The sequence below is a fragment of the Pholcus phalangioides genome, unplaced genomic scaffold, assembly GCF_987345545.1.
Source record: "Pholcus phalangioides strain wild (caught in Gottingen) unplaced genomic scaffold, Ppha-v1.0 ptg000027l_1, whole genome shotgun sequence".
Taxonomy (NCBI): domain Eukaryota; kingdom Metazoa; phylum Arthropoda; class Arachnida; order Araneae; family Pholcidae; genus Pholcus; species Pholcus phalangioides.
Window position 1 is genome coordinate 12,942,645 of NW_028301617.1, and position 26,528 is coordinate 12,969,172.

General features: G+C 37.9%; 1 protein-coding gene across 2 annotated transcripts in view; it reads right to left on the bottom strand.

Annotated features, from left to right (window-relative positions):
- LOC149068468 (uncharacterized) overlaps window positions 1-25,731 on the bottom strand; it is a 45,377-nt gene extending 19,646 nt beyond the window's left edge. The window contains exons 1-2 of one of the 2 annotated variants that reach the window (XM_089251942.1): window positions 25,597-25,731; window positions 2,169-6,420 (exon numbers count right to left, since the gene is read on the bottom strand). In XM_089251942.1, the coding sequence (XP_089108068.1) occupies window positions 4,213-6,225 (2,013 nt within the window). In that variant the 5' untranslated portion in view covers window positions 6,226-6,420; window positions 25,597-25,731 and the 3' untranslated portion in view covers window positions 2,169-4,212. Of the gene's footprint in view, window positions 1-2,168; window positions 6,421-25,596 lie in introns of those variants that run through there. The other variant, XM_089251943.1, reaches the window with a different exon arrangement.
- Between the last annotated feature and the right edge of the window lie 797 nt (window positions 25,732-26,528).

A 26,528-nucleotide genomic window follows, 5' to 3' on the forward strand; every position in this document is an offset into this window, starting at 1 on the left:
AATAAATATTGTGTTCAATCAGGAATGCTGTGAACAAATATTCTGCGCGAATGACCCCAAAATCATCGGAAGATGAAGGAAAACACCGTCAATTTTTGAAGAACACTGACTTTTTGTGACACTTGCTTGATGTTTTTTTTTCACTTCACGACTGATGATGGCAGTCTTTCCATGACCGATGTTTATGTCCGTAACACAACTTGTACAAAAAGGAAAAGTCAGCCCTCTTCTGGAACGTTTGATGAAAGGAAATTCATCGGAATAAGTATCTTTAAAATTGATTAAATATGTTTTTGCTTATCATTATTCATGCTTTGTTATATCGCACGTACGTAACTTCAACAAAAGAAATTTTGACCACATGTGCATCACCATAATCTTCAATTATTATCCAGGACTATTGGCTGCTAAGCCATTTCCCTGCACGATAAGACAAACAACTTTCTTGTTACCATCAGAGGGTTTGTAAAACTTCCTTAAAAAGGGAATTTCCCCATTTACGACGTGTGACGTCATTTCGAAAGGGAAAAAAAAGAGGCTTCATGCCCCACAAGAAATTCCTTAGGATTGTTTTCATAAGCGGGGATTTTTTTAATGAAGTAGGGAATTTTTAGGGACAATTAGGGATTTTTGTGATTTTCGTAAAAATTCGGGAGATTTAAGAACATTTCGGGAGATCGAGCGATGAAGATAAAATTCGGGAGATTCCCGAAAAATTCGGGAGACTTGGCAGCTATGCTATGGGATTAGAGCAGTGTTTCTCAAAGTATGCGCCGCTGCTGCTAGGGGCGTTGCCAACCATTGTCATCGACAGGCTGTTGACATTGATGATTGCTTATTTAGGTGCTTTGACTACTAGGATATTTTTTAAGACTTTTGTTGAGCCACTGATAAACGTTGTCACGGCAAGGGAACCACGGGTGGTAAAAGTTTGAGAACCCCTGCTTTAAATCATCAGTGTAATCCGTCCCTTCCCCTCCAAAAGTTCGCGACTCATACAGATAGCCGTATCCAAGGGACGGAAAAATGTCTAGAACCTACCCTGCCTACTACACTGTACTGTACTGAGTATTTTTCTATACATTACAGTTTGGTACTGATAACAGCTGCCCATAACGCCCTGGGGGTCTATTACACTGATGTCATTATGCCTGCGTTCCAAACGTGTTTGGGGTTTGCGGTGCAATGTGGATTAGATTTGCGTCATCATTGCTAAAGATTGATTTTTCTCACATCGTTACTAGCGATTGAACCAAAGACCACTTGTTAAGCTCGCGTTACGGAAATAAACATGGCCGCTCGCGCGTACATTTTTCGATGAGAGTGAGAGCAACGGAGACAAATTAGTTAAATTAATAATGAACGAATAATTTTCAATTCTATCAAGTTGTTGATTATACTGAATAATAATTCTCTGAATTACGTTACTTAATTTAGTAACACGATTCAGAGACAGCATTTATCGTTTAAAATGTTATCTGTGCACATACTGATTGGAAAAATTATTCATAGTGATAAATCGTTATAAATTATTATACTCGGTACAAAGATAAATCACTCTACAACGTTATTTTTTTTTTTTTTTCAAATCTTGCATGGAAATGCCTTTATTCTAATCTTAAACTCATCTCAATATAAGAATATTATTTAACTGGTAAATCTCTCTCTCTATATCGCGATATGTTTTCAAGATGTAAAAAAAATATTGTAACGAATATCAAAACATCTCGTTCAAAATCGACGTCAAAATATATTTTTAAACGTCTCCAGATTTTTCCCTTCTAAATTCGTTTAATAACATCGATATTTTTTAATATCATTGATAGTGTTAAATAATTGTATTGCTAATTTCTGTGCAGTACACAGAAATGTAATGCAGTAACAACCCTTTTACACACACATACACTATACTCTGCGCACCAAAAAAGTACACTATAAAAAATCGAAGTAAATTTTATTAATCAATAAATAATTTTTTTCTAATCCTTGAGTGCATTTTCTGATCGGAGTATAAAAGATATGTCAACAACAGTGTAAATTTGGTGGCACTTCATTTTCATGTGTGACACAAGGAAACCATTGTCTAATTCATGATGTAAATAAAAGGTTACTTGTTCTTGTCTTAATATCAAGACGGTAAATAAATATGTAAAAACATGGGAATATATGATGGTGATATTTTTGCTAGTGGTTTTTTGAAAATTCATATATTATCGAACTTCAATAGAACATCATTTTTTAAACGTAATAATTTAGAAAATTTCCCCGTGCCAGTTTCATGTGCGTGCATAGCCTACCCTTTTCTCAAATATTTGATGAAAATAAAAGGAATCCGGATGAATTAAAACAAAATGTAGCTTACGAAAATTAGGGACAATCAACGGGGACACAAACAAAAACACAATAGTAATAACGCCTGTGTTTTTCAGCACTCGTTGATAGTGATGATGATTATCAGCAGCGGAGAAAATTATCTGATTAGTCCATCCCTTTCGGACCTAACTCTTGGGCCAGGCAGTTTTTCGTAAAATCAATAACGATATACCGCCGGCTGCTGAAAAACATCAAGTTTTTAACGATGGCCGTTGAGATTTGCGTTATGGGGCTCGTTGAGAATATGCGTTAAGGGTGTGACGTCACTAACGACCTCGTTGTATAACGACGTGAGCGTAATAGACCCCCTGAAGCTTGGGAGATTTCATAAAAGAAAAAAAAAAGGTTTGCAAAAAAAACTTTTTCCTCCCTTCTACATTGTTCGGTAGTTATGAGGACGCATACCCCTCCTCCTAACCTATAGCGTCAAGATACGAGCAGGCGCACCAAGCGATAATGCTTACATCACAGTGCTCGGTGATAGCGGATATAATGGCCACGCAAGGGCTGTTGTTATGCATAAGCTATTTTAAACCATTTTTTTCTTTGCAAAAGGTTTTGATTTATCATTTTGCGTTTTTAAAATTGGGACGTGGACGGCTAACGGATTGACGGCCATTACCCCCGAACCAGATCGTGGCCCACCACTTTCTCTCAAGGAAGAGATCTAAGCAGATTGTCGAAGACGACTTTGGGAATGCTAGGCAATGCGCGTGTATGTGTTGTCAACCTTACGTGAAGTTTTTTTTCTGTGTAATGTTTGTTAAAGTGCTGCCACGTACCGTAAATTTTGCAAACTGCGAATGAAGTGTAATGATTGAATAATTGTACCGTTCCAGGCTTGTTGCTCTCTGTGGTGAGATATTTTAATCGTCCATTATATACTGGACTCACAAGGGTTGCCAGGCTTATTGATGAGCTCACTAGAATTTCTAGCCCATAGAGGTCTAACTCATACAGTTCCTGTATAAGGAACAATGAGAAAGTCAGGTATACGGAAGATGGGGAGAAGACATTGAATTTCTGGAGAAAATGGGAAATTCTGTGGACCCTTCTGTGTATATTGAAATCAGAAACTCTTGTAAGAAACTTTCACCACAAACATCTCACTAATTCGGTTTCTCTCCAGTGTGGATCATTTTGTGTATATTCAAGGCAGAGAGACTTGTAAGAACCGTTTACCTAGGGTGAGCATACGTCCCGTTTTTGCTGCGACACAATCCCGGTTTTTTTAGTTTTTTTGCAGTTGTCCCGAATTTTTAGCAAAAATGCCTCGATTTTTCAGGTATATTCAACGAAGCCAACTTGACTTATACTCTTCAAATCAACTATCAAAATTTTCTTCCCCCAGCCCAGAAATTACATTACGATAATTACGACTACATATAATATTTATTTCACATGTGATTTTATTAATTCACTGCAATCAGAGAGAGAGAGAGAAGTGGTGCTTCATTTTCCTCGATTAGCGAATTTATCACGAGTTACAAATTTTGCTTACTTTGGGCATCGTTTTTCGTTACAATTGGCAATAAACCATATTTCGAAGCCCAATTTCACGCATTTTTTCGAGCAAATGTGGTCAGCCTACTTTTATCAAAAAGATCGCACTGATATGGTTTCGCTCCTGTGAGGATCCTTCTGTGTGTATCGAAGCCAGAGACTTGTGAAAACATTTTGCAACAAAGATAGCACTGATGTGGTTTATATCCACTGTGGATCCTTCTGTGTCTACTCAAATAAGAGTTTTCGGAAAATTTTTTACCAAAATCATCACACTCTTTTGGTATATGCGCCGTGTGGAAACTTTTGTGTTTTTAAGTGAGACAATCACGAGAACTATTTATCACAAACATCACACTGTTGCGGTTTCTCTCCATTGTGGACCTTTTTGTGTTTCTTACAGGAAGAGCTGTCTGTAAACTTTTTACCACAAACATCACACTCATACGGTTTCTCCCCAGTGTGAACTCTTTTGTGTCTTTGTAAGCTAGACAAATGTGAGAACTTTTCACCACAAACATCACACTCATACGGTTTCTCTCCAGTGTGAATTCTTTTGTGTGTTTGCAAGCTAGACAAATGCGACAACTTTTTACCACAAACATCACACTCATACGGTTTCTTCCCAGTGTGAACTCTTTTGTGTGTTTGCAAGTGAGAGAATTGCGAAAACTTTTTACCACAAACATCACACTCATACGGTTTCTCTCTACTGTGAACTCTTTTGTGTATTTGTAAGCTATACAAATGTGAGAACTTTTTACCACAAACATCACACTCATACGGTTTCTCCCCAGTGTGGACTCTTTTATGCATTTCTAAGCTATGCAAATGTGATAACTTTTTACCACAAACATCACACTCATATGATTTCTCTCCAGTGTGGATCTTTTGGTGTCTCTTAAAGAAAGAGCTGTCTGTAATTTTTTTACCACAAACATCACACTCATACGGTTTCTCCCCAGTGTGAACTCTCTTGTGTCTTTGTAAGCTAGACAAATGCGAGAACTTTTCACCACAAACATCACACTTATACGGTTTCTCTCCAGTGTGGACTCTCTTGTGTTTTTGTAAGTGAGACGATTGTGAAAACTTTTTACCACAAACATCACACTCATATGGTTTCTCCCCAGTGTGGACTCTTTTATGCGTTTCTAAGCTAGGCAAATGCGCTAACTTTTTACCACAAACATCACACTCATACGGTTTCTCTTCAGTGTGGACCCTTTTGTGTTTCTTAAAGGAAGAGCTGTCTGTAAACTTTTTACCACAAACAACACACTCATACGGTTTCTCTCCAGTGTGAATTCTCTGGTGTCTTTGTAAGCTAGACAAATGCGAGAACTTTTTTTCACCACAAACATCACACTCATATGGTTTCTCTCCGGTGTGGACTCTATTGTGCGTTTGTAAACCAGACAATTTCGGAAACTTTTTACCACAAACATCACACTCATATGGTTTCTCCCCAGTATGGACTCTTTTGCGTCTTTGTAAATGAGAAAATTGTGAAAACTTTTTACCAAAAACATCACTTTCATATGGTATCTTGCCGATATGGACTTTTGATGTACCCAAGGAAGAGCCTCCCAAAAACGTTTTGACATGACCATCGCAATCATATTGTCTCTCTCTTGCAAGGACCGTTTTATGTGTACAGTGTGTAGCGATTTCGGTTAATTTTATATTTAGAGCATCACGCTTATATAGTGTTTCATCACAGTGGGCTTTTTCAGGCGGCTTCATTGATTGCATCTCTGCGGGAATGCCCAAATCCGTTTGTTGAGGGTTTTCTTCCAAATGTATATCATTTTGCAGATCAAAATCCGAATGGTATGAAAGTCTTTCACAGCAATTATTACTTTCGGATTGTTCTTTTTCAGAATGAACGATCTTGTGCTGCTTGAATACAGTAGGTGATGAAAAATTTTCATTGCAAACTATACACACGGACGTATCTTTGCCATTGTGATTCAGATTACAGTCAACCATGTCGAACAAGCAAACATCTTTTTCACGTTGTTTTTGCAGTTCGTTCCGTCTGCTATGCCTTTGTATGGATGACGATGCAGATTTTCGCCTGGAATTATCATTTTTACTCATTTTATCTACAGTATGTCCCTCTGAAAGGGATTGTGGGAGAACATTCTCGTAGCGTAGATCATGGTGTTCATTCGGTTTTTCATTAGTATGGATCCGACAAGAAATGAAATCGGAGCGCATACCATTCGTTTTTTGTTCTTCAGAAGGAGATTCTTCTAATGAAATCCATGCTGTCATTACATCACTAGAATCGCTATCATAGACTTTATCTACATTTTGTATCAGCATTGAAGACATGCCATCCATCTTAGGATTTTTTTTATTTGAAATTATAAGGTGATCTGGAAGATGTAAACTTTACTCTGTTCCTTCAATTCTAATTGTAGCCTGGTATTTCTGATGAAATTCTTGCGGTGTGCTTTATTCATTTTGAAAAGGTTGTGGAGATATATTTCTACATTCTTTTCCTCGAAGAAATCGATTTGTCAGATGTTCAAGTACCTACCAATGGGAAATAATGAAGTCAACATATTGATAAATATTTCACGGCTTATGAGAGTATGACAAAATTTTGAAATTATAATCTACATCAAAGACGAATGGTGTGAATGTATATGATGGTCAAGAAGTTTGGACCTGTTATGTTTTTTTTTCTCAAAAGGCTTTTGAAAATAGAGCCAAACGGCTTTTAAAGTATTTGAAAGAGAATGTTTAGCAAAAAATATAAACGACCGGAAATTGCGCATCGTACAAGAAATGTCGCTTGTTATCATGTCCGTGTTACTAAGAACATGGCAATAAATGCTATGTATAGGATTGACATCCTTCGCGTAACTAAAAGTGTGCATGTAGAAATTTTGTAGCAAGCAATAAAAGCTTGAAATCTTTTTCAAATGCTTTAAGCTGTTTGTCTCTACACAGCTTCTTTTTTTTTTTTTTTTTGTTAAACAGATCCAGTATTCTTGACTACCGTACTTTTAAAAATGTGAGATACTTTGCAAGGTTCTTACAGTATTTCATCAAGTAAATTATGACAGTGACCAAAGAGACCGGAAAATCAAAATCAAATGAGAAAAGGGAAAAGTACGTGGAATGGTTCACGGAATTCAACGAAAGGAAAGCATTCGGAAAGCAGTATGAAGTTACGGACTCGTAATAGTCACTGAGATATTTGAATTCAAAAATCGGAGGAAATTTTAGAAGGAAGAAACACATGAACTAACGGGCAAAGCTTCTTCTCATTTATGCTATTCTTTTCGCTGTTCTCGTTCTTTTCTCAGTTTTTGCGTTGAAATATTTCAGCGAATATTGCACTGAGAAACGTTCAATGTTTTTTATTGGGCTTAGGCGAGACATTGCAATAACTTTTTAATTAGGTATTTGGTGATGGGGACTGTATAAACCCTTAAAAAATTCATGGCATTTTAAGAAATCGTATATCATTTAAAAAATTTTTGAAACTGAAAGCATACAGTAAACTTACAACCGAATTGTTTGTTTCGAAAATTTTTAGATATATTATGGCCGAGGGATCATCATCGGCACGAAGCGAAAATCGCTTTCTCCGGCACTGTCAGACTTTGTACAATGTAGGAAAGCAAGTCGGAACAACAAAAACGTATTTGGAGACTCCGATCTGCTCAATTGGGGGGGGGGGGGATTTTGATACGCGAGTCGCACTTCGCTACCTGGTTGAGGCAGAATATGAGACCAAGCCCCTATTGAGTAAAATGCTTCATGATCATTTCACAACTTGGTTGCAAAATGTGGAAGATTGTTTCTTCGAACTTGTGGCGACAGTGTACACCACTGGATGGCGCTGTCCACGTAATAGGGAAAAGAGCGCGCCTGCGCGATGGAAAAACGGGACGCGTTTAGCGGCTCAAACCAGAGTCACGCGGTCCGCTCGTTCTTGTAGGTTCTTTGCATGTTTCGGTAGGTTAATTATGTAATAAATGTTTAATTATATCTTTGAATTGTAGAAGGAAGTGTGTCTCCAACTGCCACATTCCTCCTACAAACTGGAATCGTGTGTTGATAAACTGGAAAAAAAAAATCATTTGTCGCTGAGGGAGACAGTGAACGAGCCGATCCAACCCTCGCTTCCGATCTTAGCGATTTTAAGAACAAGACTGAAAATTCTATAGCTGAACTGTCGAGAAAACTAGATGATCTAGAAAACCGCCACGGAAAAATCAACCTGATTTTCTCCAGTTTGAAGGAATCGGTTTCGGATCCACTCGAAGATCTACGGACGGTGATCTCCGCAGGGAAAAGCTGTGGTTGTCCGATATCAAAATTGAGAGAGTACGTCGCTTGAATACGAAAAAGCCAGACCGTCACCGCCCAATTAATCTGTAAAAAAAACTAGACTTCAACTCCTCCACGGAAATACTGGCAAATTCAAAGAAGCTGAAGGGCACCGATATTTGCATCAAACGACTATTCCTGGAGAGTACGATTTTGCGAAGGGCCACTCCTCTGGAGGAAATAGTAATTTTCGTCTAAGATTGAACAAACTTTTCCTAGATGACTCCTGTTTTATATATAACGGGACTGACGACTAAGTGTTCGAGTGCTCACCTTGCTGATACAATAGCCGAAGCCCGAATAAATTCTTTCGTGGAATGTCACGCGGGAATTTGTTCTATTGACATTCATAGCTGGAATATTCATTTGAGAAATATTGTTTTCATGTGTGAAACCCGCTCTCTCGTACTCTCCCTGCAAAGAGTACTTGTAAGTACTCTTTCTGATTTAAAATTTGTACTCTCCGCAGCAACTAGAAACGCTAGCATCGGCCGTTTTAAAAATAGGTGGTTGCTATGTATTAGGAAATGTATAGCATATAAAACCTTTTACAGGGATGATTTTTTGACCCGATCGAATGCAACCTTACAGGATTTTTATTTCAATTTTATTTTTCTATATATTAATCTGTCCGAATATGCAATTTTTAACAATATTTTTTTATCATGTTCGAGTCGTAAATTCTTCTTGCTCTGTGATTTTAATTCTAGAGAATAGGCTTTTCTAATATTTTCATGGATCGGGATATCTTCCCCAATTTTTGGAAATCTGGGAGATACTACGACCAACATCAGGGGCCGTATGCTTATAGATCAATGTAAGCTCAATGATTTAACTGTTCGAAATGGTCGAGATAGTGTCACGAGTACACCAACACATGATAAATCCCTTACCGAGTCACTTCAGCGACCTCTAAATGTTTCCCGGATCCTTCAAGTGCTCAGGAAATGTGTCCGGGTCGCTTAAGTGATCTGGAACTGTGCAACCCATCACTCAAGTGATCCGTAATTATGTCACGGATCACTTAAGTAATCTGGGAATGTTCCGCGGGTAACTTGTGATGTAGAAATGCACTGAGGGGGGCTTTTCGCCGGATTATTTAAGCACTCTAAAACTGGTCACTCAAGGGATCTCTAAATGTGCCAAGGATCGTTAAAGTGATCTTTGAATGTGTCACGGGCCACTTAAATGTTCTGGAATTGTGCCACGGGTCATTTAAGCAATCTGTAAAAAGGTGCCGCTAAGTTCATTTTTACAAAATTGGGTTTGAGGGGTGTCGGGTTCGTTTTCAATGACTGATTGCCACAATCTTAAGCACTCTCTGCCACTTTTGTATATAACACTTGGTTTAATCATAATTTTTCACAATAAACATTATACTACACTGGTGAAATAAATTAAGAGAATTTGCATATTTTATCGAATTTCATGAAAAGAACTGAACTGAATGTAAAACCACTGCTTCTAGACAAAAATGCAAATCTTGTACGTCAAATACGTAAGCGTACACGTGTGTGTAGGCGGAGCCAGTAGAGAAACAGGCTTTATAAGCATGCGTAAGTTAAGAAGCATTTCGTTCGCTAGCACAACTCAGCGAATTTTTTGGTGTTATTTTGTAGCAATCGGTTAATTTAAAATTGTAACAGTAAAAATGAGTAACCACCAACGCTTAGATGATGGAATGAGGTGGCGAATTGTGGGGAGGCTAGAAGCAGGCCAATCTCAAGTCCAGATTTGTAGAGAGTTCAATTTAACGCCCAGTGTCGTGTGTAACTTATGGAAACAGTTGCAGGATACCGGATCCATCGAGAGAAAGCCTGGGCAAGGTCGTCCAAGAGCCACGACGGCCAGAGAAGATCGCCATTTGTCGATTATAGCGAGGTGTAACAGGAGTGCTACAGCTTCTCAGCTCTCTCGTGACTTGTATGCAGCCACAGGAATCCGTGTATCAAGGGTGACTGTTTCCAAAAGACTTCATGAGAGAGGGTTGTTTGCAAGAAGACTTGCTGTTTGCATCCAGCTCACTTCTACGGACAGGAGAATCCGTTTATCATGGTGCAGAGAGCATAGAGATTGGAGTATGGATCAATGGGCGACCGTTCTCTTCACTGATGAGTCCCAGTTCAGCCTAAGCACCGATTCTCGCCGTACGTTCATATGGAGAGAACCAGGGACCCGCTACCTACCCTCCAATGTCCGCGTGTAACGTGCCGATGGTTCCCCCGACGTAAAAGTCCGAAGTCGCCGTCACGTAAATCTGCTGTTGTCATAAATTTCGTTGCTATTCATCGGCAGCGGTGATCGTATGGTGACGATCAAGGCCGATCGGGATGATGTCCGCCTGCGATCGCATGCAAATGAGGTGGCCTTGAAGCCGATTGGCTTGGTTAGACACGTGCGGTCGTAAGTTTTTCCTTTAAATACCGGCCGTACGTTGTAACAAGTCTCTCTCACTTGCGCTCTTCCTTTGTTTTGTTCATTCAACTGAAGCCCTCTAGTTGCACGGTTCTCCGTCTTGCTACCGTATCATTTGGCCTTAGGCTGGGAAAATGATCCAATAGTTATTCAAAATGAAATAGTTTATAGTATCTGAATTTGTTTCCCGGCAAGTCCGGAATCGAAAGCATTAATTTATCTTCATAGTCGAAAATACTTCATTGCTGATGATAGACGGAAAATAACGTAGCGGCTGGTCTTGTCAAGGCTACGTGCAGTAAAGTAACATCTTGGAGATCCGGCTCTCAACCGAGAGGCCCCCCTGCAGCTGATCGAGGTGGTCCGAGAGGACCCTGCTGAAATAGATCCGGCCCTCAACCGAGAGGCCCCTGCTGAAATAGATACGGCCCTCAACCGAGAGACCTCCGCTACGCCGAAGTGACTATCAACGTCGGACGTCCGACCGCCATAGAAAATTGACTATTGATGACCATAAACCGGTGAGACCGTATCTTTCTGTCAATGTCGAATAGAAGGTTTTATGTTGAATTAATCTAGTGTAAAAATTGTCTAACTTATACATTCGAACCTAATAAATAATATTTTCATGCGAAAGTTTATTTGTAACAATTTTCCACTAGTCGTTTGCTACTACAATTACTGGATACTTCGAACCGGGCAAACAACTCCCATAAGGGACGTTGCAATTTTGGGGGCTCGACCGGGATTCAGTGGCAAACCGCGGGTGGAAAGTACTTTCGCTTAAAATTTTTTTTTTGAAAAATTTAACATTGATTATTTGGATGCATTTCTAAAATCATAGTACGATGTAAAATTGGGGCGATCATCTGATCAAGGTCAAATCTAGGTTTTGCGAAAATGTGATTTAATGTTCTAGTCATTTTCAATGTTTAAATGTTTGAGACTAAGGACTTTTCCTCCAGTTGCACGATCCTGTAGGAGGGGGCTGTCGAAATTAGTGTGTATAATGTGTATTTTGGAGGGATATGTAATAAATGTAATAAACATGAAATCTACAATTCAATAATTAAACCCGCATGAAATACACTTTAACTATAAATATACACTCAAAAAAAACTTCAAATCCCGCATGAAATCGCAACACCAAAATACAATATCATGTTTTCATTAGGTTTCTCTTTTTCCTCGGGTAGTGGATTGTTAGGAAAACCGGGCTTCAGAAAAATTCTTGGGAAGTTTTCTTTCTGGTGGCAGGGGGAATGTAACGTGCCGATGGTCCCCCGGCGTAAAAGTCCGAAGTCGCCGTCACATAAACGTCTGTTGTTGTCATAAATTTTGTTGCGATAATAAAAAAATGATAAACTGCCTTATTTCAAGTATGAAATCACGCTGCGAGACCTGTATATCTGTAAGAGGGGACCATACCCCCTATTAACCCATTTTTTTGTTTATTCTGCAACCGCTGTTTCATACCTTCCGACTCCAACGAGTGTTACGCACGATCATGCGTATGTATCACAATTATTGAATGGTTATTTATTTTGTATTGTATCAATGTATGTACATATCAAATTTCATTAAAATCGGTAAAATAGTTCTAGAGATAATCGACCAGGTCTGCAAATTCTCTTAATTTCTTACACCAGTGTATTTACACATCCTCCTCGCTTACAGCGAGCCCTTTGAAATTACCTCGTGAGTCCACAGGAGCAACTCTCTAACACACACCAAGCTTCTTTCCTCTTCGCGTTGAGGGCCTTTCTCCCCCACCCACGCTTTCTAATCCCATCATGCTCCTTCCCGATGGGGGCAAGCCACATCCGATAACCTTGAGGGCCATATTTGGTCCGCGGGTCAAGGGTTTACTATATATGGCTTAAAGGGTGGGTCGCAATGAATTTCTTAAAGAGAAATTTTGAGTTCTCGCTCTTCAAATAGCATTGAAATTAACAGAAACTGATTATAATAACATATGAAGGTATTTTCTTTCGAAATTTTATTTTTTCTTAAAATGTTTTTTACATTAAAAAAAATATTTTTCCGTCTGGGAGGGAGACGCATGAGCCTCCCTATGCCCCCTCCCGCGTACGTTTCTGAACCCACCCATATGCGTTAGGAGACAGAAATTTTGCTGACAGGGGGAATCAAAGTTTTACTGACTTTTGCTGACGGGGAGGGGGGGTCAAAAATGGCTAAACATTTGCTGACGTAATACTTGAACGGCCCCATTCTGGTGGTTCTGTAAAGCACGTTGGAGGCAACGGTTGCTCTGTTGTGGACTATGCCTTTTGCTCGCCGGATTATTTAACTTTGATAAGTCATTTTGAAGTTCTAAATCTTTGCGACTCTGATCACTTTCCTATTCAAATACTTCAAAATTTTCAAAAATTTTAGTGCCCCCCATTATGTTTAAAATTAGCTTTAAGCGCAAAAAAAATTTTTTTGGATTCCCGAGAAGTGTAAAATTTTTAGATTCAACGTAGACATACTTCTTTCCCAAATCGATGTCTCCCACGCGGATTGCGATTCGCTACATCTCGCGATCACTTCCGCAGCTAGAGGTGCCGATATGATGGGATCTAGACCCTGTGTTTCTCATTCTTGGTTTGATGACGACTGTAGGGAAGCTATTGCGTCTCGAAATCAGGCCCTATATTGATTTCGTAGGTCTGGATCTGGGGAGATCGAGCAAGATTTGTGAAATGAAGAAACACAGCACGTTCACTCTGTCACTATAAAAAAACTAATGTATTTTAAATCAATTGAGGATCCCGATCTGTATAAAAATAGCTCCAAATTCTGGAATTGTTTGAAAATTCATGAATGAAGGAAAGGACATGATGATATCGACTGGTCCGGATATTTTTCTACTGTTTTCTCAGAGACCATCAACTCCGCCCCTCTCGGACCGTTTAATCTCTGCACAAATTGGAGCGACGTTTTTCTGGATGCCCCAATTACCCTCGACGACATCTCCACGGCATTAAGGGCCACCAAGTCTGGCAAAACCCCAGGTTTGGATGGAATCCCAATCGAGTTTTTCAGAGTGGGCAAAGTAAGACCGTTCTTAGTAAACCTCTTTAACAAATTTTTTGATGATCACGATATTCCTGATTCCTGGAAAACAAGTCTCATTTTCCCTTTACAATTTTAAAGCTTTCCCTTTACAAAAAAAAAAAAAGATCCTATATCCAACCCCTGAGAATTACACCCCACCCGATCTCACTTCTATGTACGATTTCTAAATCATAAGTTTCCGTGTTGTACCATCCGCTTGAAAGAATGGCTCTCTGTCAATGATATTGTATCCCCTTTTTAGGCCGGTGTTAGAGAAGCGGGCATTCAGTTTTAGATAACATTCTTATTTTGGACACCCTGATTCAAAAGTCCCTTTCACGATAACGTCAAACTACTTTCTTTGTGGATTTCAGGGCCGCCTCTAACTCAATAAATAGAAACTTACTCTTTATTAAACTTTTTTTGTCTGAGTTACAAATTTGTTAATGCTATAGTGTTGGTCTGTATAATTCAAACTATTGCGCAGTCCTCACTCACGCTGGTCTATCAGAGAAATTTCGTATTCTAAGGGGGTAAAAACAGGAATGCGGCCTCAGCCCTCCCCTTTTTAAGATCTTCATCAATGACTTTCTTGTAAACCTCTGATGGCAGATTCCAGGAGTGAACTGCAGAGGTTGGTAAACAAATTCGAGAGTTTTGTTCATGAATCCTTCCTTCAGGTGAACCTATTTGATTCTAGGATTGTGTGGTCATTAGGGGAAGTTTCAGCTCCCCGACACTTTTAGGTGGTCTTTTCTTGGCGAAGAAATAGAATTGGTCAATCACTATAAGTATTTGGGGATTAATTCCCATTATAACGGATCTTTCTCAAGGCATACAAATCAAGCATACTCCTTTTCCAAACACTGCGTGCTTAATAAACTCTTGCACACTTCCCCATTGAGACATTTGCCAAATTTTAGAGACTAAATCAGAGTTTCTGATTCTACTATTCTCCCATCCTCCCTCTTCAGTCAGAATTTGCGATTTTATACGTAAATTCCGTAAATACACGCATTGGCAACTCTTATATGTAAATTTGATTTCTTTTTATTCCCAGAAATGCATATTGATAATTTTATTAATTTTTTCAATGTTTTTGACGATTAGATGTTCTTCTCACCGGTGTTCAAAAACCTAATTCACCGGTGTGAATTATCTCAACTCGCCCCTTTTTTTGACGACCCCCCCCTTTTGCTGTCTAATGTAATCTTGTGTTTATTTCGCCATGGGCTTCGGCCTAAGCAGTTATAATTACATATTTCATATACAGTAAAACCTCCCTTTTGCGGACACCGTTGGGACAAAAATAATTCGCCCGTAAAAGAGAGATGACCGTTCATCAGAGGTTTGAAATGCATATTTCCTATTATACAAGAAATTATTATTTGGGAAAAACCAAGAAAATTTTGCAAACATAGAAAAAAAATCTATCAGTGGAAAAGAATTCTAGGAGAGAAGAAAGGAAAAAAATGCAGAGATACAGGCCTCCAGGGATTTTCAGAAACCTGAAAAAACATTGAACAGGAAAGCTAATGAAGGTGTTAAACACAACTTCCATAGTGAAAAGGAAGAAAAAAACTTAACTGTACCATTGAAAAAATTTCTACCGTAGCCATAAAAATAAAATACATCTGGAAATTCTTGACTGCACAAAACCATGATACAAAAAAGCAAATCTTAAAATAAGCATTCAATCAAATTACAGAGGTACTTCTTCAATGTGAATAACGAGAACAGACCTTTAGAATTTATTCACTGGAATGCCGATGGATTAATAAATAAAATTGCAGAATTAAAAGAATTACTAATTGAACGTAAAACGGATATTTGCTGTATAAGTGAAACACATCTGAAACCAAGATGGCAAGCAAATATCCTAAATTACAACTGTGTAAGAAAAGAGACTAGATGGAAGGAAAGTGGGAGTGGCAATATACATAAAAAATAATTTTAATTATGGCATAGTGAACATACCTGATTCCGTAAATACGGAAACAATAACAACTGATATAGAGTATAGCATTAAAAAATCATTAAGAATTACTGTAAACCACCAGGCAATCCAGTAGATTTAATTGACTTAAAAAGAATTTTTGACTGCAATCACACATGCATCATAATGGGTGATTTCAACTGCAGAGACATATCATTTGGGTGTAAAAAACATAACAGACAAGGAAAGATATTAAAAAGATTTTGTGAATAAGAAAGAATAAGAGTTCATGCATCAAAAGAGCCAACATTTTTTATCCAAAGAATTTTGTAAATCAACCATTCTAGACATTATGTTGTCTAAAAGACTCCATATCTATGTTGAACCCAAGATCCTGAATGAACTAGATTCAGACCATATGCCTGTGGAAATTATAATGGACTTTTCTATACTCCACAAAATGGTCAAAAACAAAATTACAAACTGGAAAAAAATTGCAAGAGAAATTACAAGATTCTCCAGTTTTAACACCAAGCCAATTCACAAAAAGAAGCAGAAAATATCACAGGTAAAATAACCACAAGTCGATATTGTAAATTTGCTTACAAGAGAAAAAATTGCTCATCCAAACCCCTAGGTCTTCCAATGGGGGTAAAAGAAAAAAATCAGAATAAAAAATAGACTACGAAAAATCTGACAAAAGGATTTGGGGTCCAAAATGATAAACGGTAATATAACAGAAATGCCAGAAGTAAAAAAAGATATTAGTGAACACACAAATGGATAGAAAATGAATTACCTTGAGTTAGATAATACAACTGAACGACCGACGTTATGTGAACCCAAAATTGTAGAAGAATCACGGCTACACGCGTTACGGAACTATATGAAGTTCCTTCATCAGTAGCAGAAACAAAGAAAAATATCGAAAATACTCCTTATAGACCTCCTCCTCTGCTCTTGTTGCCGGTTCATTTTAAATTCGACTTTTTTGTCTGCAACAGCAAGTAACTCCCGCTATAAGGAGTATTTTCGATATTTTTCTTTGTTTCTGCTACTGATGAAAGAACTTCGTGTAGTTCCGAAACACGTATAGCCTTTTGAAATTTTGGGTTCAAATAACATCGGTCGTTCAATTGTACACAAACGGATGTTTTGCACAATGGCTTGAAGAAGCAACTCCTGAAGATGGGTCGCTCTACTAAATCTATCACAAAATGAAAAATAAAAAGGATAAAATGCCTCCCATTAAAACTCAAAAGGTAATCTGATTTATAGCAATGTAGAGAAAACAAATGAATTCGTTAAGGTCAGTGAAAAACAATTTTCACCCAGCAAAGCTATATCTCAGCGTTTTGTCAACAATACTGAAATTGAAGTGCATGATTTTCTTGAAAATAACATTCCATTTGACATCAGTACTCAGACCCATCTCAATAAATGAAATTGAGGAAAACATGGCCAGTATCAAGGCAAGAAAATCACCTGGATATGATGGCATAACTTCAAAAGCCATGAAATTGCATACACCAAATGTTATAATATAAATAGTAAACACGTTTAATCATGGAACTTGAATGGAATTTTCCTACAATGTGGAAGAAGGCAATCATAAAAGTAATACAGTCGGCCCCCCGTATTCGCGAGGGTTACGTTCCGGGGGTGACCGCGGATAACCGAAACCATAGGTTTTTTTATATATATCTTGTTTATTGAACACCATGAGAAACAGCAGGGTGACACAGAGGTAGAAGGTAATGTAAAAGAGGGTGCCGCAATTTTGTTGGCGATGTTTTGTGAAAGAACAATGTGATTTCTGTTTGCCATTTCTTCTTCCCATATCATCAAGTATTTAGGACATTCTCAAATCTCTCCCGCTTCAACATGCCGACTACTTCTTACTTATCCCACAAGTCTTTTCCATACTTCTTTTGAAATCTCAGGCTGCGGCCTCCGGCCCTTATGTGCCACTGGGCACATGTGCAATTCTTTTATCTAGTCATTGGGTTCAGCTATACATTTTAGTCAAATGGCTTGTACATTACATCGAGTTAATAGCTGTCTTTATGGGGAGAACGACATGAGATTCGATACTTGCAAACACGGGGCAAAGGGGCCCACTGCTATAAATCTTTGCTAACTTTTTCCGACACAACCCTGCCTCTTTTCGAGGTAACAGAAGTAAATTGCATTGCATCAGTCCAGGGTTGTGAGCGGTACTATCTATCTACCTATGAAACCATCGTTTATGTGCATAAAATTCTGATGAAATAGACATTTCACCAGACCTTTCCTTTATGGAAGTAATTTTTTGCCTTTTCCGTTATAATATTACAATCAATTAAATTGAATAAATTTTTTGTAGCAATCTTGTACCCGAACCCCCCCCCCCCCCAGCATTATCTATACGAGAAACACATAGATCCCGTAGGCGATGCAAAGTTTTCGAAGACAAAAGTGACCACGGTTGCTCAAAGTTAAAATTCCCCTTTCTTGAAATATCTTACCATAGATAAGTTGATTCCATAATGGCGGGCCGCAGCAGCAATTGACTTACTTTCGCCAAGCATAGTCAATATATCCAATTTTTCTTGTAAAGTTCACTTTTTTTTGCCTTTTCGAAGCATTATCAGTAGCACTAGAAAAATGAGCCATCCTAAACACGCACAACTCAAATTTTGTAAACAAAACTCGTGAATGAGGATTGCTGAGTGTTTAAAAAAAATTGTCCAACATAAAGGAAAAAACCGCGAATACGGGGAGCCGACTGTACCAAAGGCAGGGAAACCAAAAGAAGATGCAAAGTCGTACAGACTACAATTATTGTACAGAGGGCTGCCATGCACTTGCATTACCACATCTGTAAAAGCTTTTCGAGAAATCCATAACCACTAGCAGATATAATATAGGAAGAGTGGAGCAATATGGATTCAAAACAAAGCATGGCACTTGTCATCAGTTCTTAAGGATGAGAGATTATGTCCAGAAAGCAAAAATAAATACAGAATGTACTGTGGCAGTAGCACTTGACTATAGCAAGGCCTTCGATTGTATATGGAGAGAAGGTTTGTTGCACAAAATGATAACTAGAAGATATCCAATGATTATCGTCAAATTCCTGAATTCATATTTCTCAAACCGAACTTTCCAAGTTCAAATAGGTGAAGAAAAAGGATTGTAAAAATAAGTACTGGAATTAATCAGGGATCTAACTTAGGACCATAACATATTTATGGATCATTTTCCAGCATTTAATCAAGGACTTCTCGGAATGTATGCAGATGATGTGATGGTATTCAAATCTGATATAATGACCCTCAAATAGCACTCACAAATGTTTAAAACGAAATATATAAAATTGAACGATGGAATTATTTCCACAGAGCAAAACTCAACCCAGAAAAGTGTGAAATGGTATGGTTCACAACGAGAAAATTACCAATAAATACATTTATCAACATGATGGGTCACGCAACAAATCTGTCAGATGATGTCAAGTACCTGGGAGTATATATGGACAACAGATTTTGTTAAAAAAAACACCTCAAACAGAATTAAAAGTGCCAGGATAAACATTGACCAAATGGTGAGATTTTGCAATCCAAGAATCAAATTGAGTTTAGGAAACAAAATATTGATGTACACCCAGGTAATTCGTCCATTATTCAATCATTACACTTCACCCACAGTTGGAAAAAATTGGTGGCAGATGGCAGCACTACACATAACAAGCATTACCAAAGTAAACCAGAGATGACATTGACATGCTATAATGCGTCATATACCCAGAATTTTGGAAAAAGATGCATAAAATTTTTTTTCACTAGTTCTAAGAAAAAAGAAAGAAAAACCTCTCCAACTTTTTTCCTTTCTTTTTTTTTTCTTCTTTTTACTATGTATCATGATCACGCGACCTTGAAAAACTGGTTTTACTACTTTGTACACTACTGTATACACGTGGGTTGTTGAAGAATAAGTTAAGTACTTATGCGACCCATCCCAGGGATATACGCTTTTATCATGAAGGATCAGGCGACGCCACAGCAATCCCACCCAGCCAAGAGGCCAGAAGGCGCTGCTTGCATCTTTATGGGTAAAATTAAAACTTAGGTTGACTTAATATCCCCAAACACCTTTACTACATTTAAGTTTAACAGGAATTTACAGAAAATCTACAAAATTACATTACATTATGGAGGGGTATGTTAGTAACATGCATACATTGAGTTAGTATACAGTTAACGTATTTACACTATTTACAAGTCTGTCATCCATCCCCTTATACTTCATAGTTAATGTTTGCTCTTAGTCTTCTTAGTTCACGTAAGAGCACACCACACCTGTTAGAGTTGTTCCTATGACCTGTCTGCAGATTCAGCTTTTTTGACACGTTGAGAGCATGGCAGTTACTACACTTTGTTTTTTCCTTACAAGAGACTTCATTATGGTCCTCACCTCCACATTTTCTACAAGTCTCCTTATGAGAACACTTTTTTGCCATATGTCCCTACCCGCCACATCCGAAGTACTGTAACGGCTTCAAATATTCACGAACATTGCTCTGTTTCTATCCAAAACTAAGATTCCCCTTTTGCAATGCCTCATTGAATGTCCTAGGGTCAACTTCAACTACCCAGTTCATTCCTCTTCTTGATCAAAACCTTGTCACAATCTTTCTTCTACCTTCATATCCCTTTCCCGTCAAAACTGTCTTTGTCTCCTCCTCCCCGATTTCCTCTGGAACATCGAATAAGACCAAACTCGGGTCTCTTCTACGAGTTTCAACCAAATTAAATTGGTGCTCAAGGTTTTCCCTATCTTTAAAGTAACGTCTGAACTTGTCCGCATCCTCATCCTTCACTTCTACAAGGATCGATCCTTTCCTTGTTTCCCAGCACTCTAAGATCTTGACACCGACACTACCTGGATCATACGCTTTCTTAAGGGCTTCCAGGGTATTATCGCCACTATCTCCCTTAGCTTCTATCTTCAGGATGTTTCTGGTTTTCATTTTTCTCTTATTGACTTTTATATCCCTTTTGTCCGAGACAATCGTAGCAAACGTAACCTGTTCACCCTTAGACACCTCCGAGGACTTGTCAGTCCTTTCTTTTGCCAACAGTCTTGAACATGCTTCTAACATTAAGTCATGAACTCTTCTTCTGCCGTCTGACACATTGTCAAATTTTGGGGTTTTTTATTCCCCTGCAGATTTTCTCCCTTCCGGTTACATACCGCAAATTACGGTACTTTCGCAGCTATCTGCCGGCATTCGAAGACAGTGTCTATACGGTGTAAATCCGCCTTGTTCCTAGAATATTGCGAATGCTCTTTTTTTTTAATCGTAAAGGATTGAAATGCCCGTTCAAATTGTAAAACCTTCCCGAGATAGTGGGAAAAAAAACTAATCCGTAAAAAATCTACCTTGAATACCCAGTTTTGTCATCTAGCTGCTATGTAGTCACTGTTTCGCATCGCGAAAATCACGGGCGTGTATGCAGAATCTACTTTTGGAGGGGCATAAGGATGCGATTCTTCACAGAAAGTTTGGGTCTCTAACACTCGAAAATAATTTAAAATGAACAGATAGTATAAAAGAAATTATTTTATTCCAATATTTTAATTCTCTACCATGGGGGAGATAGACTTGCAAGTCTGGGGAGGGGGGGGGGGCACGATGATGATGTCAATTCATATATATTACCGCTTAAAGCGCAGAAATCAGTTATTCTACAGATTATCTAGGTATCGCATCAGTTAATCTGCAGATTAGCTAGGTAATGTGCACATTAACGGTTTCAAGCTTTAGCGGTAACATATACATTAGATCAGTCGACTCCACCTTTGAAGCTGTGGGGGGGGGGGGGGGGCATGTTCTCTACAAAAATATTTTTAATTTTTTTATCTTCGTGGAGGGGAAAAGAAACTTCTTATAAACACACCCCCCCCCCCCCAATTTTTGCTTTTGGTAAAATCCGGGTTTGGACCCGCGATTGCACAATGGTAATCGGCTAAAAATGTGATTTTCTAAGGTTTTCAAATTTTCAGTTGGCTATTCCTTTGAAAAAACTTTTGGTGTTGCCACGGCGATCACACAGACATACATAAAAATGTTGTAAATAGGAAAACACTTTAAACGGGAAATCTTAATAAGAATTACTTATTGTTAGGATCATGAAAATAAGTTGTACTAAGTGGGAAAACATTCTAAATGGGATCAACTGTATATTTGTTTTAGATTTGTTACATGTACGGAATTCCATACATTCAATTCTCAGTGCTAATGAGCTTCTTTGCAAGCTTTTCCTACTAGTAGACAATGAAAGTAAATGAACCTTTGGATAGAACATGTTTTTAGAAATGAATTTTATACTTGATTCACACACAGATACTTTCTCTTACTCAGAACGTGACCCACCACTCCGTCTCAACGAAGAAAATATAAGTGAGTGATCAAAGACCTGGGGCATGTTGGAAGAAAATTCATAGAGATACCAATGAATTATGGGGGGGGCATAATTTTTTTTCAAGATAATTTTTTTTTTTTTTGAGAGGGACCCACTTTCACTCACAAAGGACCCGGATTTTTTGAATAACCTGGGTCCCCAGGTAAATTAGAGTATAGCGGCATCTCTGGTAACTGATCTACATGAAGAACTCAACATGGAATCTGTATACAGATATGTGAAAAGAACATCAGAAAAATTCTACGAAAAACTTTAGAGTTTGGACATTAATCGTTTCCACAAGAATTAGTAGCATACAATCATAACAAGAGGCTGACACATCTAAGGCCGAAAAATGTACTCATGATTCAATACAGGAACAAATTTTAAAGGGAAAAAACAACAGCAAGACCTCTTACAGGTAGGTATGAGGCAGATTTAAGTCTTAATACTTTAATTTTACTGTTAAAAGTTTACAGGGGTAATATGATAAACACATTCTTTCGTTCTTATATATAAATTGCATAAATACTATCGCATAATCACATTTACTCTTATAATTGCATATTATTTTGTAAATAAATTCTTAAGCAAATAATTCTGTAAGAATTTAGACCTTCATAAAGGTATTACGATTAGGTATTTTATAATGTTTTACAGAGTATTATAATTGTGTAAGAAAACTGGAATTCATGATATCATGATTTACATGCCTGATATTTAGTAACAAATGAAACATCCTATGGATGAATATTTGATAAGTATTGTAAATAATAAGTATTGTCAAATTATAATGCCTTTTGCATTAGAGTAAAATTTAAGAAAAAAGAGAGAGAGAATGAGATACCATGATATTTAGAAAAACAACTGAAATGATAGAAATTGTTAATCGATTGACCGATCTTGTGTGTAATGGGGTTAAACAGATTAATAGCTGATACAAATTAACCATACACAGAGCTGTCCTTGGGGAAACTGCACATTGCAATAGTAATTAATTCAGAAAAAAAATGTGGGGGGAAAGAGATAAATTAATCATTCCGAAGTTCTTGTAGCAATCACGCCAATAGTGGTCACCATGATGAAAGAGATGTCGACCATTTAAAAGAAAACGTGTCTGGCACTCTACATAACTGATTCATGGTCACAACAGTGCCCAAGTGTTAGATGCTCGTCTTCCTCTAATGACGGTTACGTTGAGGGGTTTGAATCCAGGCATACAACGTCAGAAGCAAGTTATTTACCTACCGAGACTGGGGCGACCACCAATGGATGGAGAATTCATTTCCCAACCAGCTGGTCAATGGCTGGAAATTGCAGTATGGCGATATATGACCGGAGTTGGTGTGTGGTAAAGTAGTAGACAGTACAATAACATCTGAGGTGTCCAAACTCATTATTTTATCCCCTCAATTAAAAAGATGCTGAAAATGTTTAAAAAAGTCACCCTGCACCAATTTTGAGAGTGAAAATTCAGTTTGAATAAAAAACACAAAATGTTTATATGGGCGCCCTGTCCTAAAAACCTATTGCCAAAGTTGCTGTCCTTTGTCTCCTACTAAGCAAAAAAAAAAAAAAATCATGGTTCCAAGCGATATATTTGAATTTGAAAAGTAGAGAAGTTGGAGAAAAACAGCATAAGGTAACAGGCAATGCTTTTTTATCCTCATTTATGTTGTTCTTTGCGAACTTTTCTCTAATTTTTTAATTGAAATGTCACAGCAAACATGGAAACTTTTTTCTCTTTTTTTTTTGCCGCTGAAGAGACACAAGCAACCATTTTCTAATTGGGTTTCTTAACACCGGCGCTTAAGATTACTTTATATTTCGACATACTGTATTTTCACTCTCAAGACTCATACATGGTGATTTCTGAACACGTTTTGAGCATTTTTTAAACCAAGACCATACCTCAGCGACAAACAATTGACGAGATACAGGTTGAGTTAGGACTTAACGGGACACCCTGTATCAGGACCGCAACTAAATGCATGGTAAGCCGGAGAAAGCAAGGATTTTGACGTCCCCCTTGTACTTATTAAAGAAGAGGTTACTCCCTCTGGTCAAGCACCCAACTGCAACACCCTCCCCCCCATCTGCAGTTGCAGCCCTGCCGGTATAGATATTTGTTTGGCACTAGATTAAATTTTCTGACATATTTCCTGTGTCATGCTAAGGACAATATCATATCTAAGCTCAGCACGCTACTAACACGAGGTACAATACTGTTAATAAACCGTAATATTCTGGGTATTAATGGTGTTTTTTCTCAATCGAAAACAAAAGTACGAACGCTAATCGAAAAACAAACCTTTTCGACGTGAATTTCATGAGATACATTTTTCTACAAGCCAAAGTTAAACGATGCCAAAGGTGTAAAAAAATGCCTGAAAAATTCCATGTTCTTTAAGAATCAAAAAATTCAATTTTCCTGAATAATCATTGAACATGTAATTTTTTTTTTATTTCTATTTCTCACCCCCAAAAACACTCTTCAGACACCGTTGGTTAAGAGAGAGAGAGAACCACTGATTTATAGTGTTAAAATAAAAATATAAAGATATCATCCAGGGCTCCCTTTCAGCCCCTCCGCCTAGTGTAGGCCATGATGAAAGAAACGATGTAACCAGTCAAGTGGTTACGACGGCGTTTGCCGTCGCTGCCATACGTAATGTTGGTGCCTACGACAGCATTTGCGGACAAGCAGACTTTTTTCTGTCTTTTTCACCAGTCAAGTGGTTAAGACGGCATTTGCCGTCACTGATATACATAATGGTGTTGCCTACGATGCCATTTGCCGACACGCAGACTTTTCAGTCTTTTTCACATAGATATGACAAAATAATTTGTCATACATGTATTGCCATCTCTGCACAGCCATCCTTCTACTTTATTATCTCATCACTAGATGGAGTTGACATATTTCAAGGTCTGAAATTATTATTACTATTATCTGCATCATGTTTTGCAAAGCTGCATCCCCATCACTTTTTTTTTTTTTTTTTTCTATTTCAGATCTTTTAGCAAAGGTTCAACTACTATGGTTCCACATAAATCCATCAACAGCATTTCTTTTAGTCACAGGACATTATGACCTCCCCCACTTTGGGGTGACATATTACATCTCCACACATTTGAGCTATAAAAAAATATTTTAATATTTCAAATTTCCAAGAAGAGGAAAAAAAAAGGGGAAAAGCACGCGCATCTTCAAAAAAAAGTGGGCACTGCGGGTAACGCTCTGAGAAATTAATTGGACAGTTCACTGGTTAAGGAACAATCTTGGCCAGAATCAATGAAAGAAATTACCCGCAAAGGAAGGTCGAACTGTGAATTCTTTTTTTTTTTTCTATCGATTTTGAAAACATGTGAGTATATCTTTTTAATAACAGATGGCAGCACGTTATGATCCAATGCATCTGAGTTAGCTTTTAAAACTTGCTTCTGCAGGGAGGGGAATTTTACAATAACCAACGTCCTCTTTAGAAGCAAATGAAATAAATGGCTTACCTCTAAATGTACGAAGTTGGCAACCTTCCCAACCAACAACAGACACGCTGGTCGATCGATGATGACTTTCATTTCAATTCCATGGATGTTTAATGAGAATCCAATATGTTAAAATGAACGTAAAAGCAAAGAATCTTGGTCTTGGTCTTGGTCTTGGTCTTGGTCTTATTTTTCAGGGCTCTATGCTGCCAAGGCTAATCCCTGAAGTGAAAGGGGGGAGAGAGGGAGAAAAGAAAAGAAAAAAAAAAAAAAAACCACAGGTAAGGCATATGAAAAATACAAAGTAATACAACCATCAAGGAAACACAAAAATTTGACAAAAAAAAAAAAAAAAAAAAAAACACGAAAATGGTGATGAGCGGGAAGGAGAGTATGATTTCTTCAAACCAAGGGGACGATCTTGGTTACAAACAAAATGCTAATGATATGTAGTCCCTTGATGAGTGTGTGTAGAGAAAAAATGGAACCCAAAAAACCGAAAAAACAAAATTACCAGCGATTACATAGAGTAAGGAATTCTTCTAACCTCTGAATCGCAACTTTAGGAGAAGTAGAAAGAAATTTATTCCAATTGTTTATTTGAGGATGGCAAATATTAAGTGTCTGATTCCGAATATGAGAGAACTTAGAACAGTGAAAAAGAAAATGCTCAGAAGTTTCCAACTCACCACAGTGTGAACAGTTTGGACTATCCAGTTCGTGTATAAAATGTAAATAAGTGTTAAGAGGAGCCCTATTAACAATGAGTTTGAAAAACAAAATTTCCAACTTCCGAGAAGAAAAGAGATGGGAATACTTTTCACAGGACTTATAGAAGCCAGAAAATTCTGGAAGTAAACTTCTCTGAGAGACTGAATTTGAGTTTTTAAATTTCTGGTGAAAAATTGCACGAAGGTCCTCAGGGTATATGTGCGTAGGAGAAGGAGCCTGTA